The following is a 17,987-nucleotide window of genomic DNA, read 5'->3' on the forward strand; positions in this document are numbered from 1 at the left end:
TATTATAAATAAATAATCATCTTGTTTTGGTAAGCACTTCCCCACTTATACATTGACCTACAAAACGTGCATACCTAAGATACAAGTAAATGTTTACTTAGTTTAGGTATTGTTCAAATTTCCATTAGAGTTTAGAAAATACATATTTGTATCGGTATTAATATTGTTAAATTGATCTGTACCTATCTTACCTGAATCCATGAATTACTAGTATTTAAGTATAAATTGTATAATTACCATTGTATAAATCAAATTAGCATAAGTTTTAATGAATAAATATTATCTTATCTTATCTATCTTATCTAAAAATAAACTGGTAACCACTTAACCAGCACCAGCATCCCACTATTATAACATCGGCAGCATTACATAAACACGCGCTCCGTGTCACATATCAAACGGGCCACTTACGGGGCAATGCCCTTATTCTTGATGATGCCTCTGTGCAACTGCCATCTTTTTGGGGTTGGAAGTCATCTAATGACAGATGGGAACCACAATGGTCTGAAGCCAGGGAGATATGGTGTGAATTATCATTCCTGGACCATTGCGGCTGTAAATAAAAAAGGCTGCGAAACAATGCGCTGCACGTGTCGGAGGATGGGTCTACCCTGCACAGTGCAATGCAGCACATGCAAAGGCAGCTGCAAAAACGAAAGGTATAATAAGTAGATGAACTACGCCAAACTGTCCCGCCCCTCCATTACTATTTTAATACTATAGTCAGTTTTCTATTGGGAAGCAGTATGACATTTTGGGGTACAGCAATAATATTTGGTACGAATGTCATACACGTCCACCTAAGCCCAAAACGCCCAGTAGCCACATTGAACTCCGCGTCAGGTAGGGGTGAGGGAGGGTCAAAGTACAGAGCTCCCGGCGGTCAGAAAAAAAAATCTGGCGGATTAGTTTGGACCTTTGAGTCAAGTTTGGTGTCGTTATCAGGTAACTAGATGATAGAATAGAAAGTCATTAGAAAGTCATTTATTATACATGACTATAGGTAACTAGATAAAGCACACATACACAGGACAAAAAGATGAAAAACAAAGAAAAAGAAAAGGATAACAATAACAACGCAAAGACAGCAGAGAAATTATATACACACAGATAGAAAAATAAATTATACTTGAGTCCAGCAATGTGTGCAGTAAGGAAAAGGCTTTGACTCAGCATATTGTCGCAATTTGCAAAAGAGGCAAAATTGCAAGGCCTGAGGGAGTGACTTAATATAAACTACACATAATGAAAAAACAATAAAATAAAGTACTAAGTAAATAGATACGTAAAATGCAATAAATAAATAGTAAATATTCGTGATACCTACATATAACATTTTTTATTGGACGTTAACTCTGTGGATAAAATATTGCATGTTTTTTGTTTTTGATGTGTTGTGTTCCAGCGTTTAAGTAAAGTCGGCATACAAAAAAAACATATATATTGGTTAATACAATACTGAAAGATATTAGAACTAATGGGTAATTCTTATTCTTATGCATTTTTTGTGTAACACGTAAGAATAACATGTATTTTTGTGAAAATAAGTAAACTCTATATCAATATACTTAGCAATTTACCTCTAGTTTTAGGTTAACCTAAATGTATTGTCCTAAGATTATTAGAAAGTTGTCATACCTAAATGCATGCGATCAGAAATGACTAAACGCGCACATAGTAGCCACTTAGGCATAGAAAAACGTAAACTGAGAGCGCGTGAAATTATGTTTTGGCCCCATATGAACTCACAGCTGCAAGATTACCTTTCACATTGTCAAGCTTGTTTGACATTTAGAAAACAAAACGTCAAGCAAACTTTAATGCAACATGAACCTCCAAACAGAGCTTGGTTAAAATTAGGTATAGACATATTTCATTTTAATAGGAAATCTTATCTAATAGTAATTGACTACTATAGTAAATTTGTAGAAGTAGTCAAGGTCAAATCCCTTTGTTCTAGGGTGGTAATTAAAAAGTTAAAAGAAATATTTAGGCGGCAAGGCATACCGGAAACTATCAAGTTTCAGATAATGGGCCTGAATTTGCTTCATCTGAATTTAAAAGTTTTTCTAAAGAGTGGTTCTTCCAACATGTTACCTCCTCCCCCCACTACCCCCAGTCTAATGGTCAGGTCGAGCGAGCAGTCCAAATAATAAAAAAGATGTTAAAGAAAACCACATTCAATCAATCTGATTTTAACATAGCTTTTTTAGAATATTTAAATACTCCTCTTGACAATAATTTACCTTCACCCGCTGAACTCTTGAATAACAGGAAACTGCGTAGTTTTTTACCATGTTCTCCAACATTACTAGCTCCTAAAATCCCGCGAAATGTCGAACTTTATCTAAAATCGTGTCAAAGTAAACAAAAACATTATTACGATAGAGGAGCTAAGCACCTGCGAGAACTCCAAGAAGGCGAAAAGGTTAAGGTAAGAATAAACAATGAATGGCAGAACGGAACTGTGCATGGTACTTGTCGTCAAGCTCACCATATTTCTATACCATTTAATCTATAGAATGAACTGATACTACTGGAGAGATATGTAAACATACACATGGCCTGGACAAATGGTGAGATGACGATAACTCATTGCTGGTATCCAATACCTACTCATTACCTACACATACCTACACATGAGTCTCACATGATTTGATTAACCACTTGGTTTCTTGAGTTTAATAGTCGCCTCCAAACCTCCCCTTACAGCGACCCCATACCTCACATTAGGTGTACCCTGAGTTCGTAGCCATCAATCGACTCCATCGGCTCACTGATTTCACTGAGTGCTGATATACGTTAGTCCATCTACGTGAGACACATCATCATCCTAATAACACAATAAGAAAGTTTAAGAATTGATATAAAAGCAATTATTCTAGCACTCACCATTAATGAATTCGCACACAACCACCTTTCTTCCCGTCGTCCGAGCGTCTACCCTCTTGTGTTGCTCTTAAAAATCATAACAACCTAGAAGCGATGTTCCATCTATCCATGACGCTGGCAACTATTGGCTGGTTTGCGATATTCGCGACACTCCCGCCCCACAAAGAAAACTACAGTGTGATTGAAATGAAATCAGTTTAATTAGAATCGGCAAATATGTATGTAAATCAAAAGACATGAATGATAACAATATTATAGTGAATTGCAATGTAGTTGAGCTGTCCACTTTCGCACCTTCTCTCTTGCCCGTTGTGCTGAGAGTCTGGATGGCCTGAGACTTTGTACCGTATCTGGTGGCGTTGTAGAATTGGGTGCCGAGGCATCCTGTTCCTGAGACTGGTCTGAGTAATTGTTTGTCTTTGTGCTGAGCTGATTGAGAGCGCCTGAGTGCGAGGAGTCTTCCTCGGACTGGTCTGAGCTGAGCTGAGTAGGTTCACCGCCGCGGTTTGGTTCGTTAGGAGCAACCTGAGTGGACTGAGTGTCATGATCTTTAGAGTTATTATGCGAATCAATATCAGAGTCTGAGATTTCCAATGGGTATAAATGAGATATGGACCTTGTCAGTGTTTCGTTAGGATTGATTTCTACTTTTGCAACTCTGACCTCCCCATCGTTGCCTTTAACTAAAGACGATATCCTACCGACTTTCCAAAGAAGCCGGTTACTACCACTACCTTTCACCTGAACTAATTGTCCTACTTGTGGAGTAACATCTACAGTAACTCGAGGCTGCTTATGTAAGATCCTTCGTTCTCTTAAGCTGGTAAGGTACCTGTTAGAGAACATCTCAATGAACTCTTTGAGTATCTGTTGCCCTCTTTTCCAACTCTCTATTAAGTCGACTTTAGTCACAGTAGCTGAGCCAAGGAATTCCTTATCTGATTGATCTGGAAGAACGATTCCACCAATGCACAGAAAGTCGGCAGGAGTCAAAATATGATCAATTTCATCACCTATAGTTGTAAGCGGCCGGGTGTTGACCACTGCCTCCACTTCTTTAATTACTGTCGTCAACTGAGTGGAGTTCATGAGATGTTTATCAATGGTCCTTTTTAGGCAATGTTTAACTAAGCCTATGAGCCGCTCGTAAAAGCCGCCGAACCACGGAGATAGCTCAGGGATGAACTTCCATTTAATATTATTTGCGATGCAGTAATCGCTTGTCAATACATCGGCTGTCAATTTAAATGTTGTGGCGTTGTCTGAGACAATAAGTTTTGGCAATCCTCTGGCAGCTACAAAACGACGTAAAGCCAGCAAACATTCCTCCGAAGTCAAATCATGAACCACTTCCAAGTGGATAGCTCTAACAGCTAAACAGGTGTATAAACACACCCATCTTTTTCCTGACAAGCCGTCATTGCGAACTATGAACGGGCCAAAATAGTCGAGCCCCGTGTACGTGTACGGATTACTATATGTAACTCGCTCTTTTGGGAGAGGTGCCATAGGGGGCAGTTTAAAAGGCCCGCCTGAATGTTTGCGGCACGGAAGGCATTGACATCCAGTACTTCTTTCTGACAAGAGATAATGTGTGTGGCACTCCTACATGGTAATTTCGTTGGTGAATCGCCTCTATTATCTTAGACGTAACCTCATGATTCCGTGGAAGAAGTATCAGGTGTTTTTGACCGTAAGGCCAATCGGTGTTACATAATCTACCTTTGCACCGAAGTAATCCGTCTGAGTCCTTGTAAACACCTAACGATCGACCTAGATCAGTTATTACTCCGTTCGATTCATCTTTATAAAATTCCGCTTGGATCTGTATCAAATTTCCTGTAAATTCACTCTCGTCTTCGAGAGAGTTTGATGTAACAAGTAACTCTTTTTTATTTTCTACGTCGACCATTTCTTCATCAATTGGTTCATTCGATCTGACTTGATGTTCATCATCTACCTTTGTTGGATTTGAAAAACCAGCTTGATTCTCCTCTGGCCTTGTCAAGGTTTCCGTAGGGCCCTGGCCGCCCAAGTTGATTGATGTTAAGGCATTACATTCTGTGGGGCTCACGGGTTGTAGAGGCCATTCTTTCGGATCCTGTTGTAAAAATCCAGGGCCATTCAACCAGACCTTCATATCATCACTAGACGCATTCGGCCTTGTAGCAACATCCGCAGGATTGAGTTGCGTAGGGACGTACTTTACTTGTAGATTAGCTATTCGTCGTATCTCTTCTACTCTTCTAGCTACAAATAGAGGTAGAAGTTTTTCAGTTGAACACCAATTGATCACTATCTGGCTATCTGTCCATAAAAAAATCCGTGCTATGTTTAATTTACTGTGCTTTATCACGCTTTGAATCAGTTTTGCGCCAATATATGCTCCTAATAGTTCGAGTTTAGGTATTTGTAATTCATCTTGTTGTGATTTACTTGCTAATCTGCTTTTTCCTATAATTATTTGAGTCGTAACTTCTGAGCCATAGCTACTGCGCAAGTACACGACAGCTGCATATACCTGTTTCGATGCGTCTGTAAAGACATGAAGCTCATTAGACGTTGTTTCGTCGGGACTCCTGTTCAATTTGGCGCATCTCGGAATCTTGATGTTCTTTATAAGGTTTAGATTTTTGATTGCAGATTTGCATTGCGAGAGACGTGGCTCTGTGAATTTTGTATCCCAATCAATTTTCTGTTGCCAGAGAGTCTGAAGGAATAATTTTGCGGGCAATACTAGGGGAACAGCGTAACCACAAGGATCAAATATTGACGCTATAAGACGTAACATGTCCCTTTTCGTGACAGTAGATGCCTCTATTTGCTTTGTCAATTCGAATCGCAAGCTCAAAGAGTCGTTCTTTATATCCCAATCTAGTCCGAGTACTTTCATGGAATCTATTTCTTTGCTTTTATATTCCAAGGGAATGGTGGCCATGACTTTGACTGAGTTAGAGTTCCATTCGCGTAAATTCATTGAAAGATCATTGAATGTCATTCTGGCTGTAGAGTATAGAGATATAGCATCTTCAACTGAGTCTGATCCGGTCACTAGATTGTCTACGTACAAATCTTCAGCAATCTGGCGGCAGACTGCCTTGTTATTCTTCAATAGATGATACCGAATTACCGCATTCAGTAAAAAGGGGCTGGATATGACTCCAAAGGGCACTCTTCGAAATCTAAGGTGCAGTAAATTCTGCGGAGATGGTGCTTGAGTAATGTCTCTAAGCCACAGGAACCGTGTTACGTCTCGATCCTCTTCCTGAAGACCAACCTGCAGAAATGTTTTTTCAACATCTGCGACTATCGCAATGCGGTGCTCTCGAAAACGAATAAGAAGTCCAGTTAAATCCTTGAGTAACAACGGACCGCGGTACAAACACTCATTAAGGCTCTTATAACCGTTGGTTTTTGCTGATGCATCATATACCAGACGCAACTTATCCCCTTTAGCGATGCAGTGATGTGGAAGGTAATGAATTGGGTGCTTTGCCTTAGTTTGAGAAGCGTCAGGAATGATTTCAATAATGCCTTGCTCTAATTGTTCTGAAAGGATTTTGTCACAGGCTTGGATTGTGCTGGTGTCGATTCTCTTTAGAAGGCTGGTAAGTCTACCGTGAGCTAGTCCAAAGTTTGTTGATAAATCCGGCGGAGTTATAATCCAAGGCCATTTAACATGATACCTGTTATCGTAATATTTAGTTGTTGCGTTAAATTGAGTGATAGCTTCATCATCACGTGATGTCGTGGGCGAGTCCATGGTTCCTATTGACTCCAGATCCCATAATTTCCGTAAATCATCTTTTTGTAGCGGTAGGTCGGGCTTACACAGGCCATTCAGCTCAATACTAGACTGGAAGTACGTAAGCACTGAGAGTTGATCGTAACGGTTTCTATCATTCTTATACCGACCTGACCAGGCCCAACCGAAGATTGATTCAACTAAATAGAGGTTATCTAGCACCTTGATTCTATTACCGGTAATGAGAGAGTCATAGTAATCGTTGCCTATAAGGATATCAACTTGATCACCCATTGATAAATCATCTTGCAAAATAACTGTCTTTGGGGTGATGTCCTTGATATTAAATCCTTCAATTTCGACAGGTATAGGGGGCACGCCATTCGTAATGCGCGAAACCACATTTGCGTAAATACTTGTTTTATTGTTGGTCCTCGTGTTAAAATCCAAACGCACTAAGGGGCTCTCTATCTCATTCGGACGGTCAGCCATAAACGTGAACACTGATAGAGTATTATTATCCAATTTAGCGAGCCTTAATGAATCTACGACTTTATTCGTGACGTAAGTGAGTTGACTACCTGGGTCGAGGAGAATCCGAAAAACCTTTCCGTCTTGTCGCTTGTCACCATGACTGATTGTGGCGATGGCAGTTTGTAAAATGGTAGTACCATTTTTGGTGTCATTTAGCTCATTGATATGTAGAATTTCTGTTTTGACTGGATCTTTCGATGGACATAATGCTCGATTATGGTTACCGTACCGCCCACAGTGGAAGCAATTCCTAAGCGAGCGACATTGTGAGGCCCGGTGCCCCGCACTTAAACAGTTGTAACATCGGCCTTCTAATTTCCCTGTTCTTTCGCGTATGGTTTTAAACTCTGTACACTCATCGTTGAAATGTCCCTTTTTACAGAATATACAAGTCGGTTTAATTTTCTTAGTCTCTACCTCCTTTTTATCACTTTCTGTATATCTTTTTCGTGGACTAGTGTTGGCGTTTCTTTCACTTTGTTGTCTCCTATCTTGACTCCTTCCGTAATATCTCTGATTTGGTGCTCTCCCTTGTCTTGCCGGAAAATTGTTCTTTGTAAAAGTTTTCTGTTCACTATTAATGTGTAAGGCTCCTAAACTGTATTTATCACGGTCTTGACTCGATGTGCCTGGTTGTTGTGAAAGACTTATACTCTCCTTTATCTTATTCGAGGCTTCTTTAGCAGATATGATGCCTTCAATTTGTTTTCGGATTTCATCGATGGAATGAGTCTGATTCTGCCTTCAATCGTAGTTCGTAGATGAGATCCTCGGGAAATTTTTGCATTATAATGACGCGTAAGTAGTTATGATTCACATCTTCGCCTAATGATTTTAAGACTCTTAAGTGTCGCTCTATCTCATTAAATGCTCTCCGGATGTCTACAACCGATTTATCAGCAGCCTTGATGTTATATAATGCCGTGTAATGCGCATCCACTACTGAAGATGTTTTTCCAAAACGTTCCTTGAGTGTAGTCACTGCAATTTGATAGTTTTTATTGGTGATATCCAAACCTTCAAGAGCTCGCTTAGCCTCGCCGTCAAGCACTGATTGTAGATACAACAACTTATCCACGTCCTTGATATCCCGGTTGTCTATATTGGATTCGAACTGATCCCAAAACGCATGCCAGTTGAGTATGTTACCGTTGAACCTAGCGAGCTCCATTTTCGGTAGTTTGCTAGTGACATTGGAATGGCGTTGCGGTTCTGGTTGATTCTCTCGATGATTGTCCTGGTCCTTTAAGGTCAGGTCCAGCTCTACTACTACCTCCTCCGCTTGAATTTGGATGGTCGTGTATGACGACAAATTGTCTGCGGATGGACTTTGAACCATTTTGAAATAATGGTGCATTTCTGTGACAAAACGGTCTATAGCTGATCGGAGTTTAACATAAATAATTTTTGCTGATTTGATATCGATGGAATCTTCCGGTGTACCCTTTGCTTTGTGTAATAAATCTTGCCCATTTTTCATTAATGATTCGACATTTTCGATAAGCAATTTTAACCTGATATCAAGTGCTTCCTCCATTTTGACTCAGACACACTACAGGCTACAACTGAATGAGACGTCTACGAACCAAACCGTTATAATTTGTTGCGACTGTAACAATAAACAACGATGTGACGAGAAATTCAATGTAGCATCTTTAATTATGTTAGTTGTGAACGGAAGGTTAAAATTGAATTTCAAAGTAAACGCAATTAGTTTAATATAAACTTTATAATGGCCTGATTTATATTAAATGCCACAAAACTAACTTTGTTTTATTCTAATAGAACATTTTATCGATCATATAGGCAGATATCCTATTAAGATTACAACTGAAAGTCGGTACGAGTAGGTAGAAAGGTAAAAATTAACGCAACTTAAATTTTATTTTTATTGAGGAATTAGGATTATATATTTATTTATTTATTTGCCAGCATAAGGAGAGATCTGTTGTTCAATTCTAGTTTTTATATACCCAACACTTTAAACATGATACCATTAGGTATGTATAAAAAAATTATTATTCCCAGTTCGCCATACTACTCTAGTTTAAACATGGCTACTATTAATTTAACATGTCATTCCGCAAGCAAAAAGTTACTCACGCACATTATAATAAGAATCAACTTAGCGTGAAACATCGTGCCTATGGTCTAATTCCCAAACAGTAATTTTATTCGAACTGCCCCAAATATAACTTGAACCTGGAGTTAATAGAAAATACACCGGATCGGAGGTCAGACCTAAACTGGATCAAATAGTGACGAGTTAATCTGCAAGCCATGGTAATAACGGTCCGTATGATAAATAAAACACTAAACAATGAGCGTGAGATTATGAATCTTATTAATGGAACATTAAGATCTAAATTCAATTGAAATTCTAAAACCCGAGTTTTTTATGCGGATTCATAGTTGTCATTATGAACCTATAATTTTAAACAAATAATGTTGACCAACCATAAGAGATGCCATTGTAATGTGAACCTTCTAGCTCAGGTGATAAGGTCGCTGTTCGAAAGGATGGACCATAAATCGACCAGCAAATGTTTTTATTTATCTTTCGCTTGTAAGTTTCATCTGTGCGTAATTCAATAATTTACCTAATTACAATAATATTAGGGATACTAAAGATTGGTCAGGTGAGAAAGACTAAATAATTAAATCATCATCTATGTAATCAAACATAGATACTGTAGTGTTTGCTTCTTCAACTGTATCCACTAGTTCCACTACACAATAATATAATAATGAATATCGGCTCCTCGGCTACGCTACGCGACGTGACTCGGCTTCCGTATCTCAAATACCACTGCGCGCTTGCACGCGCGTAGAGTCCGTGTTCGTGCGCAGGAGACGACAGATATACGCATCTCTTTCGCACGTATACTACATCCCTTCCTTATTGTTAAGTTTGTTGTATTAATATTTTTGGATAATTAAATAAAACAGTAATTTCAATAATCATCATTATTTATTTTTTTAATCATTACTTTAACACAACTACTTCCTGCTTCGTTAACTTCCTTAGTACTTTTATACTTCACTTTATTTATGTATATATTTAGCAATATTTTTGCGCTTCATGCATTAGCATTACTTCACGTCTTCCTCTTATCCCTTATTAAATTTTAAGATATATATTTAATTATCTGATTCGCCATCATTCGTCTCTGTCGTCTCTTCGTCCAAGATTTTCCATTGTCCTTCGACCTTTTTTAAATGCATCATGTTTCTTCTCAGTCTTTGTCCAGTTTCGTTATTTTCAATGTTTACATCTCCGCCTTTACAAGATACTACAGTGTGAGGGGTTGGCTCATAATTTGGAGCTAACTTATTTGTCTTATTCATATTTTTAACATAAACCTCATCCCCTACTTTTATGTTTCCATCCTCAACTCTTCTCTTCTTTTCCTTTTTCTTTTTGCTCTCTGTCCCTGTCTCTGACGTCCATATCTTGGTCTTTATAATTATATTCAAACGTATCTATCATCGGTATCTTGTCTCTAAATTTCCGTTGGAAAAATAATTCCGCTGGCGTCTTTCCCGTTGTCGTATGGGGAGTACTATTATACATAGTCAGATATTCCAAGAGCGAATCTTTCTAGTTCTTTTTGTCAATTTGACTTATCTTTAAACGTTTAATAATGTCTCTGTTCTGACGTTCCACCTCTCCATTTTGCTGGGGCCAGTAAGGGATAGTGTTGAACAAATGGATGTCATTATTTTGGCAAAAATCTCTGAACTCCTGACTAACGAACTGTTTACCGTTGTCCGCCGTAATCGTGATTGGACATCCTAGTCGACTAAACATTTCCTTCAATATAGCTATCATAGCCTTGCTTGATATATCGCGGCAAGCCTTTATTTCCTTATACCGCGAATAGTAGTCGATTACTACCAGAAGGTAATCCCCAGACGGCAAAGGACCTAAGAGATCAATTGCAATATCAACCCAGGGGTGTGTCGGCAATTCCCTTCTCTTGATCGGATTTGGGGGATTTGGCGCTGAAACAAGGGTGCATCCTTTACACGACTTAACCAGTCTCTCAACGTCCTTGTCGTACCTGGGCCACCATACTTTAGCTCTAAGCCTAGCTTTCATTCCAACGACTCCAGGATGGCCTTCGTGGGCGGCTTCTAAAACCTTTTCTCGCAATGTTTTTGGTATAACTATTTTACTACCCCTTAAAAGAATATCGCCACAAAAACACAACTCGTTTTCTAAGATTTTGTAACTCTTTATTTGTTGGTCCCATTTGGAGTCATACAGGCCTGCCTTTACTTTTTGTATATCCGAGTCCTCTTTAGAATTGTTTTCTATTTCTTGTAGCGATATTGCTACTGGTCTTATCTGTTCTACTATGTTTTGTACAAAATCTTTTCCTTTAGTGTTGCTGTTCCGTTCATCGAGGTTCTTACATAGTCTGGAAAGGGAGTCGGCAATGTTGGTTTTTCCTGGACGATATATAACTTGAAAGTCGTATGACTGTAGACGTAATATCCATCGTTCGATACGAGCACATGGTTTAGCTTTCGGTCCGAATATCACCTCTAAAGGTTTATGATCGGTTATGAGTTCAAATCTTTTCCCAAAAAGAAACATATGAAAGTGCTCCACTGCCCATACCAGAGCTAAAGCTTCTTTTTCTGTTTGGCAATAACGTCTCTCGCACTCCGTTAAGGTTCTGTTGCCGTAAGCTATTATGCGTGGACCAGCTTCACTTGTTTGTACCAAGATCGCGCCGAGCCCCACAGGACTAGCATCTGCGAATACCATTGTTTTATTTTTAACATTATAGTATCCCAAATTAGAATTCCTTTATTACTTAGTTCGTGTCCTAAAAATTGAATTTTATTAACGTTGTAGATACATTTTTCTTCTTTCAGAACGATATCATGCTCTTTAAGTACCTTCAGCACATTCTGAAGTCTGACATCATGTTCCTTTTGATCTTCGCCAAAAACTAATATGTCGTCAATAAAGTTGACAACTCCCTCACATCCAATTAATATGCGTTCAAGAGTTTTTTGAAATATTTCAGGAGCGCATGTAATGCCGAACATTAATCTTTTGTATTTATATACGCCTTTTCCAGATATGAATGTCGTTATATCCCGTGAGTTTGGATGGATTTCTAGCTGGTGGAATGCGTCCTTAATATCTAATTTACTGAACACTGTAGCATTCCTAAACTTTGGTAGTAGTTGGTCCATAGTCGGTAATGGATGATTTTCCCTTTTAATCGCTTTATTTGCACGTCTCATGTCAACGCAAAGCCGAATGTCACCGTTTTCTTTGATTATAGGCACAATAGGGGATATCCAACTTGGGGGGCCATGGAGTTCTTCTATAATATCTTTTTCCAGTAATTCCGTAATTTTTTCCTCGACTTTGGTTTCTAAAGGTATTGGAATTCTACGGTAAGGCTGAACGATTGGTTTAATCTTATCGTCGATGGGTATTTGAATCATAATATTTTTAAGTTTAGGGAAAGGCTTTAGTTGAATTTGGTTTATTTCTAACCCAATTCTTAAAACCCCCAACTTAGTTGCTGTTGTCTTCCCCAGTAAATTTTGTGTACCTTTATCTACCACATAGAAAATTGCGTTTTCTTCTCTCCCGGCTAATTTAATGTCGGAGCGGAAAGATCCCAGCAGTCGCAAAGGTGTTTTAGATCCATAGGGGAAGAACTTCTTCTTTGGTTCTTTTATTTCGTCAACTACCCTTACTCCCATATCCTTCATTTTTTCCCATGTCTTATCCGTAATTAGATTATTTTTTGATCCTGAATCTATCATCATATTAATTTTTTCTCCTCCCACATCACAGACCACCATGTCATCTCCGTTTATGTTAAATAAATACTCGACTTCTTCGGTTTCAGAGTCCTCCTCTTCCTCTATAATATTTCTTACCTCATGAGCTTTAGGAGATTTTTTAAATTTCTTTGAAAACTGTTTCTGTCGAGTTTCATTATGTTTTATGTCGTCATGTTTTCTTTTCAGGTTCTGACTTTTGCATTGCAACTTAAAATGCCCAATTTTGCCACATTTTAGGCATTTTTTTCCCCTAGCAGGACAGTTTTCACTGTTGGACAAATGTCCCCAGCTCCCGCATCTATAACATTCTTTCCCTTTTCTGTCTGTCTTCTCTTCCACTTTATTAATCTCTATCGGCACGTTGTTTTCTTTATTTTTGTAATCCTCTAATTGCCTGTTAATAGCCTCCAGGGCATTAGCCTCTGAGATAATATTTTCAATCGTCATGTTATCTCCTCCCTTAAGTATTTTTTTCCTCAGTTCTTCTGACGCACATCTTTCTATGATTTGATCAATCAAATGATCTTCTACGTTATCAAATTGACACTTCACCGCTTGTTGTCTAAGGCGCACCAAGAACTTCTCAAATTTTTCATTGTTTTCTTGTTTAATTTGTCTAAAGGTATGCCGTTCAAATCTTTTATTCTGCTTAGGTGCGAAGTAATTGTCCAATTTTTCAATGGCCACCTGGAATACATCCTGCTCACCGGACTCCTCTGATCTTACGTCTGCCCCTGGTATGTTAAAAAATATTTCCTGTAGTTCAGTTCCCCCCCAGTGTAACAAACTTGCTCGTTTTTTAGCAGCAGTCTTAACACCTGCCGCTTCCAGGTAAATATACAAACTCCTCTTCCAACGTTCCCATCGTGTACATACAGAATTGATATCACCTTCGCAGTCAAACTTTTCAAGCGCCAGCGATGGTGTTGTCATTGTTGGCTTCCTGTTGACAAAAAATATTGACTGTAGCAGGCATTAAACAGACGTCATCCATTTAATCCTCCTCAGTCTACGTCCTTCCATCCAAATTTCCATCTGCATATATATATATATTTTTTTTTTTTTTTTTTTTACATATAATATATTGTATATATGTTGATTTATGAACTGTAGTAGGCACTAAACAGACGTCATCCGTTTAATACTTCTCAGTCCGCATCCTTCCATCCAATTTTTCATTATTATTATTATTATTATTTTTTTACATATTATGTATTTTATATATTATATTGATTTATGAACTGTAGTAGGCACTAAACAGACGTCATCTGTTCAATCCTACTCAGTCCGCATCCTTCCTTCCCAGTTTCTATGCATTTTTCCAGGTATATTACAGTCATCATCTGCATACCTATACATCTAAGTCGTAACAGCCATCACGCTTTACAACATCTTGCTTGGTACTATAGGTTTTGATTTTGACATATTTTGCATACATTTAAATTTTCACTTACTGGACTATTTACTCTCCTATTACTGGACTATTAAAACCTAAGTAATATAATCAATTTTTTCTAAAAGTCATACAGTGTAAAATAGGAATGTATGTATCTTCCTTCATTTGAAATCACACAATGACTAAGAAATAGATATTTACTATAATGTCAACGCCAGAAATTTATGTGACCGGACTATTATATTTCGACTGGTCTATTAGGTCAACATCTCTATCGAATAGGTACCTTAAGAAAACAAACTTAAACAATGCCATAATCAAAACATTTTGTGAAATACGACCCTATGTAGTGGCATTAAGTGAAAATAATAGCAAAGTTATAAGTACTATTACCGCTATGGCGTTATGTCCATTTAATTTCTTAGTTAGGTTATTTCAAATCACTACATTAACGTAACCTAAAAAAAGAACAGGAAACAAAACAATATTTATTTTGTTAAAGTATAAGAAGTCCCTTTAAGAAGCACAAGGTTCAATTTCGCATGTCGCTGTCTTGAATTACAAAGCTACGCCGCGCGCTCGCCGACCGACAGGTCGCGGCTCGATCGTGTTTATATTATAACCTATACTTACAGTATACTGCACGGCTTTTGTCATCTACGCTTGAGTTGTATGATTATTTTAATAATATATACGTTATTTTTACCTCTTGTAAACTTGAGCATTACTACTATTAAGATATAGAAAGCACTTACCGTATTTCTACGGGATTCCGATCAAGTTATGCTACACGCCATTACATGCGCAAGCGATCTCTGTTTTTATTGTTTTTTTTTCCACGCTGTCAACCGCTAGGGATTGACACCGATGCTAGTGTTGTTGCAAGTTTTGATTTTCCGGTTAACACTACCTAGGTACCTACTACGCCATGCACACTCATCTTTAACTGTTTATGCAATCTGTTCAAATTAGATGTCCGTACACTGTTGATCTCAAAATAACGACGTAAATACAAAGACATGTATTGATTTACGTTCCTTAAACACATTATGTTGCTACACTTTTATTTGAAACCAGGTAGGTGTGTATACATGTATCTATTCCTTCGTATTTAGTAATTTTGAAATGTCACCAAGTTATATATTATAATGACTTACCGATTTAGCCCGTCGCCAAAATGTAGTGTTTGCTTCTTCAACTGTATCCACTAGTTCCACTACACAATAATATAATAATGAATATCGGCTCCTCGGCTACGCTACGCGACGTGACTCGGCTTCCGTATCTCAAATACCACTGCGCGCTTGCACGCGTGTAGAGTCCGTGTTCGTGCGCAGGAGACGACAGATATACGCATCTCTTTCGCACGTATACTACAGATACCAAAATGAAATCTTGTTTGTGTTAACGCAACATTATAAATATAGATTATTATGATTAAATCTACCTACAGTTCACCTTAACTTCTTAGGTATGAGTTGGTAGCTAATTACGAATGCTGATAGATACCTACCTATGTATTTATAGAGACGTTCTTCATTGATAATTTTTATGGTAGGTAGGTTTTGTGATGGTGTTACCTGCATCACATTGTTGATATTGAACTACCCCCCACTACGGCCTTAGGTATATAATTACTTAATTAGATTCTTTAAAATTCTTTAAATGCACTGGACAGTCATATCTTGTCGTATGTTGTCGATGGGTAAGTACACCATGTATACCCATCTTACACCGTACACCTGACGATTGCCGTAACGACGAGGGTTAGCGCCACGTCCGGTGCAACAAGACCCCGGTCGCAACGGCTGCATGCTTCGCGCCGCGGTAGTGGAAGCAGATCAGCTTATACTGGACGAGTAGCAAGTGTATTTTTGTTCGCTAACCGTCAATAAATTAATAATTATTGTAACGCTTTTAATTCAAAGTGCATAAATGAATCCCTAAGTAATAAAGAGTCATTAAAACACCTACATACATTAAATTGTGTGTAGGTAATGTAATTAGGAAAAACCACTGGAAAAATCACGAGTATATTAATGTCAATATACAACTACAATATACACGAGTAGGTACCTACTAAATTGTGCTTCATTGAGATTCTTTGTTCCTCGTCGTAATCGTACCTACCTATCAAATAAATAGGTATGTCGTGATAATTTGCCATTTGTAGTTTAAAACTATTGTACAGACTGTAGGTATCCTCCTTGAGCTGATCGATGAGTGTGGCGATGCGCATAACCGCGGCGCCACTCTGGCGGCAATGTACATTTTTCGAAGCAAGTGTCATAAGCTGATTATTTTTGTATAGGTATACTTAGAGACATTGCACTCGCTTTGTATATTGAATTGAAGAGCAAGAATATTCAGTCAAAATGTAATTGTATATGTGCACCGTTGATCCACTAATATTCCCTACATAACCCCTTTTCGCCCGGAAAGGGTTACATTTTTGAATCAAAAAATGTATCTCTTTAGTTAGCTGAATAAATAAACTATTTGTCTTTTTAAATCAATATATATGAAGCAAAGGAACGAACTTTTCTGTTTAAGCTAGCTAATCTTAGTAACACAACACTCAATAAATTTAAGTGCGGAAATAAATTAAAGAAATTGCCAATTTATTTACTACATAGAAACGATTTTAAATCCATTGTCATTATGTTGTGTGATTGATTATTGTATTAATAGGTAAAATGTATTGCATATGTAAAAAAAATTCCAGCATGCTCCACCATGTCGTCAAGCTCACCATATTTCTATACCATTTAATCTATAGAATGAACTGATACTACTGGAGAGATATGTAAACATACACATGGCCTGGACAAATGGTGAGATGACGATAACTCATTGCTGGTATCCAATACCTACTCATTACCTACACATACCTACACATGAGTCTCACATGATTTGATTAACCACTTGGTTTCTTGAGTTTAATAGTCGCCTCCAAACCTCCCCTTACAGCGACCCCATACCTCACATTAGGTGTACCCTGAGTTCGTAGCCATCAATCGACTCCATCGGCTCACTGATTTCACTGAGTGCTGATATACGTTAGTCCATCTACGTGAGACACATCATCATCCTAATAACACAATAAGAAAGTTTAAGAATTGATATAAAAGCAATTATTCTAGCACTCACCATTAATGAATTCGCACACAACCACCTTTCTTCCCGTCGTCCGAGCGTCTACCCTCTTGTGTTGCTCTTAAAAATCATAACAACCTAGAAGCGATGTTAAACTTGAACGTGACTGCCAGCGCCATCTATCCATGACGCTGGCAACTATTGGCTGGTTTGCGATATTCGCGACAGTACTGTAGGACCGCGGTCATATCTTATAAAAATGACATCTGGTAGAATTCTAAGACGTAAACGCAGACAGCTGATCGATGACTCACCACAGCGCTCAGACCAACCTGCAATATGCCATGCTTTCGGCCGGAGTCATTCAGAGCGATAGCACGCGTTTATTATCTCCGTTTAAACATTTTAAATAAAAATTAAGTGCATTATTTCGGCAACAACACAGAGTGAACCTTAAGTGCAGTGTTAAGCGTCTGTTTTAGCGTAACGATCTCAGTGCAAAAT

General features: G+C 38.2%; 1 protein-coding gene across 1 annotated transcript; it reads right to left on the reverse strand.

Annotated features, from left to right (window-relative positions):
* Nucleotides 1-4,411: 4,411 nt before the first annotated feature.
* LOC134805841 (uncharacterized) lies at nt 4,412-17,578 on the reverse strand. The gene is made up of 2 exons (XM_063779044.1): nt 17,538-17,578; nt 4,412-8,780 (listed from the first exon to the last, which is right to left on the reverse strand). Exon 2 carries the CDS (start codon nt 7,127-7,129, stop codon nt 4,412-4,414), a length of 2,718 nt encoding a protein of 905 aa, XP_063635114.1. The 5' UTR covers nt 7,130-8,780; nt 17,538-17,578.
* Nucleotides 17,579-17,987: the final 409 nt, after the last annotated feature.

Source organism: Cydia splendana, unplaced genomic scaffold (genome assembly GCF_910591565.1).
Source record: "Cydia splendana unplaced genomic scaffold, ilCydSple1.2 scaffold_69_ctg1, whole genome shotgun sequence".
Taxonomy (NCBI): Eukaryota; Metazoa; Arthropoda; class Insecta; order Lepidoptera; family Tortricidae; genus Cydia; species Cydia splendana.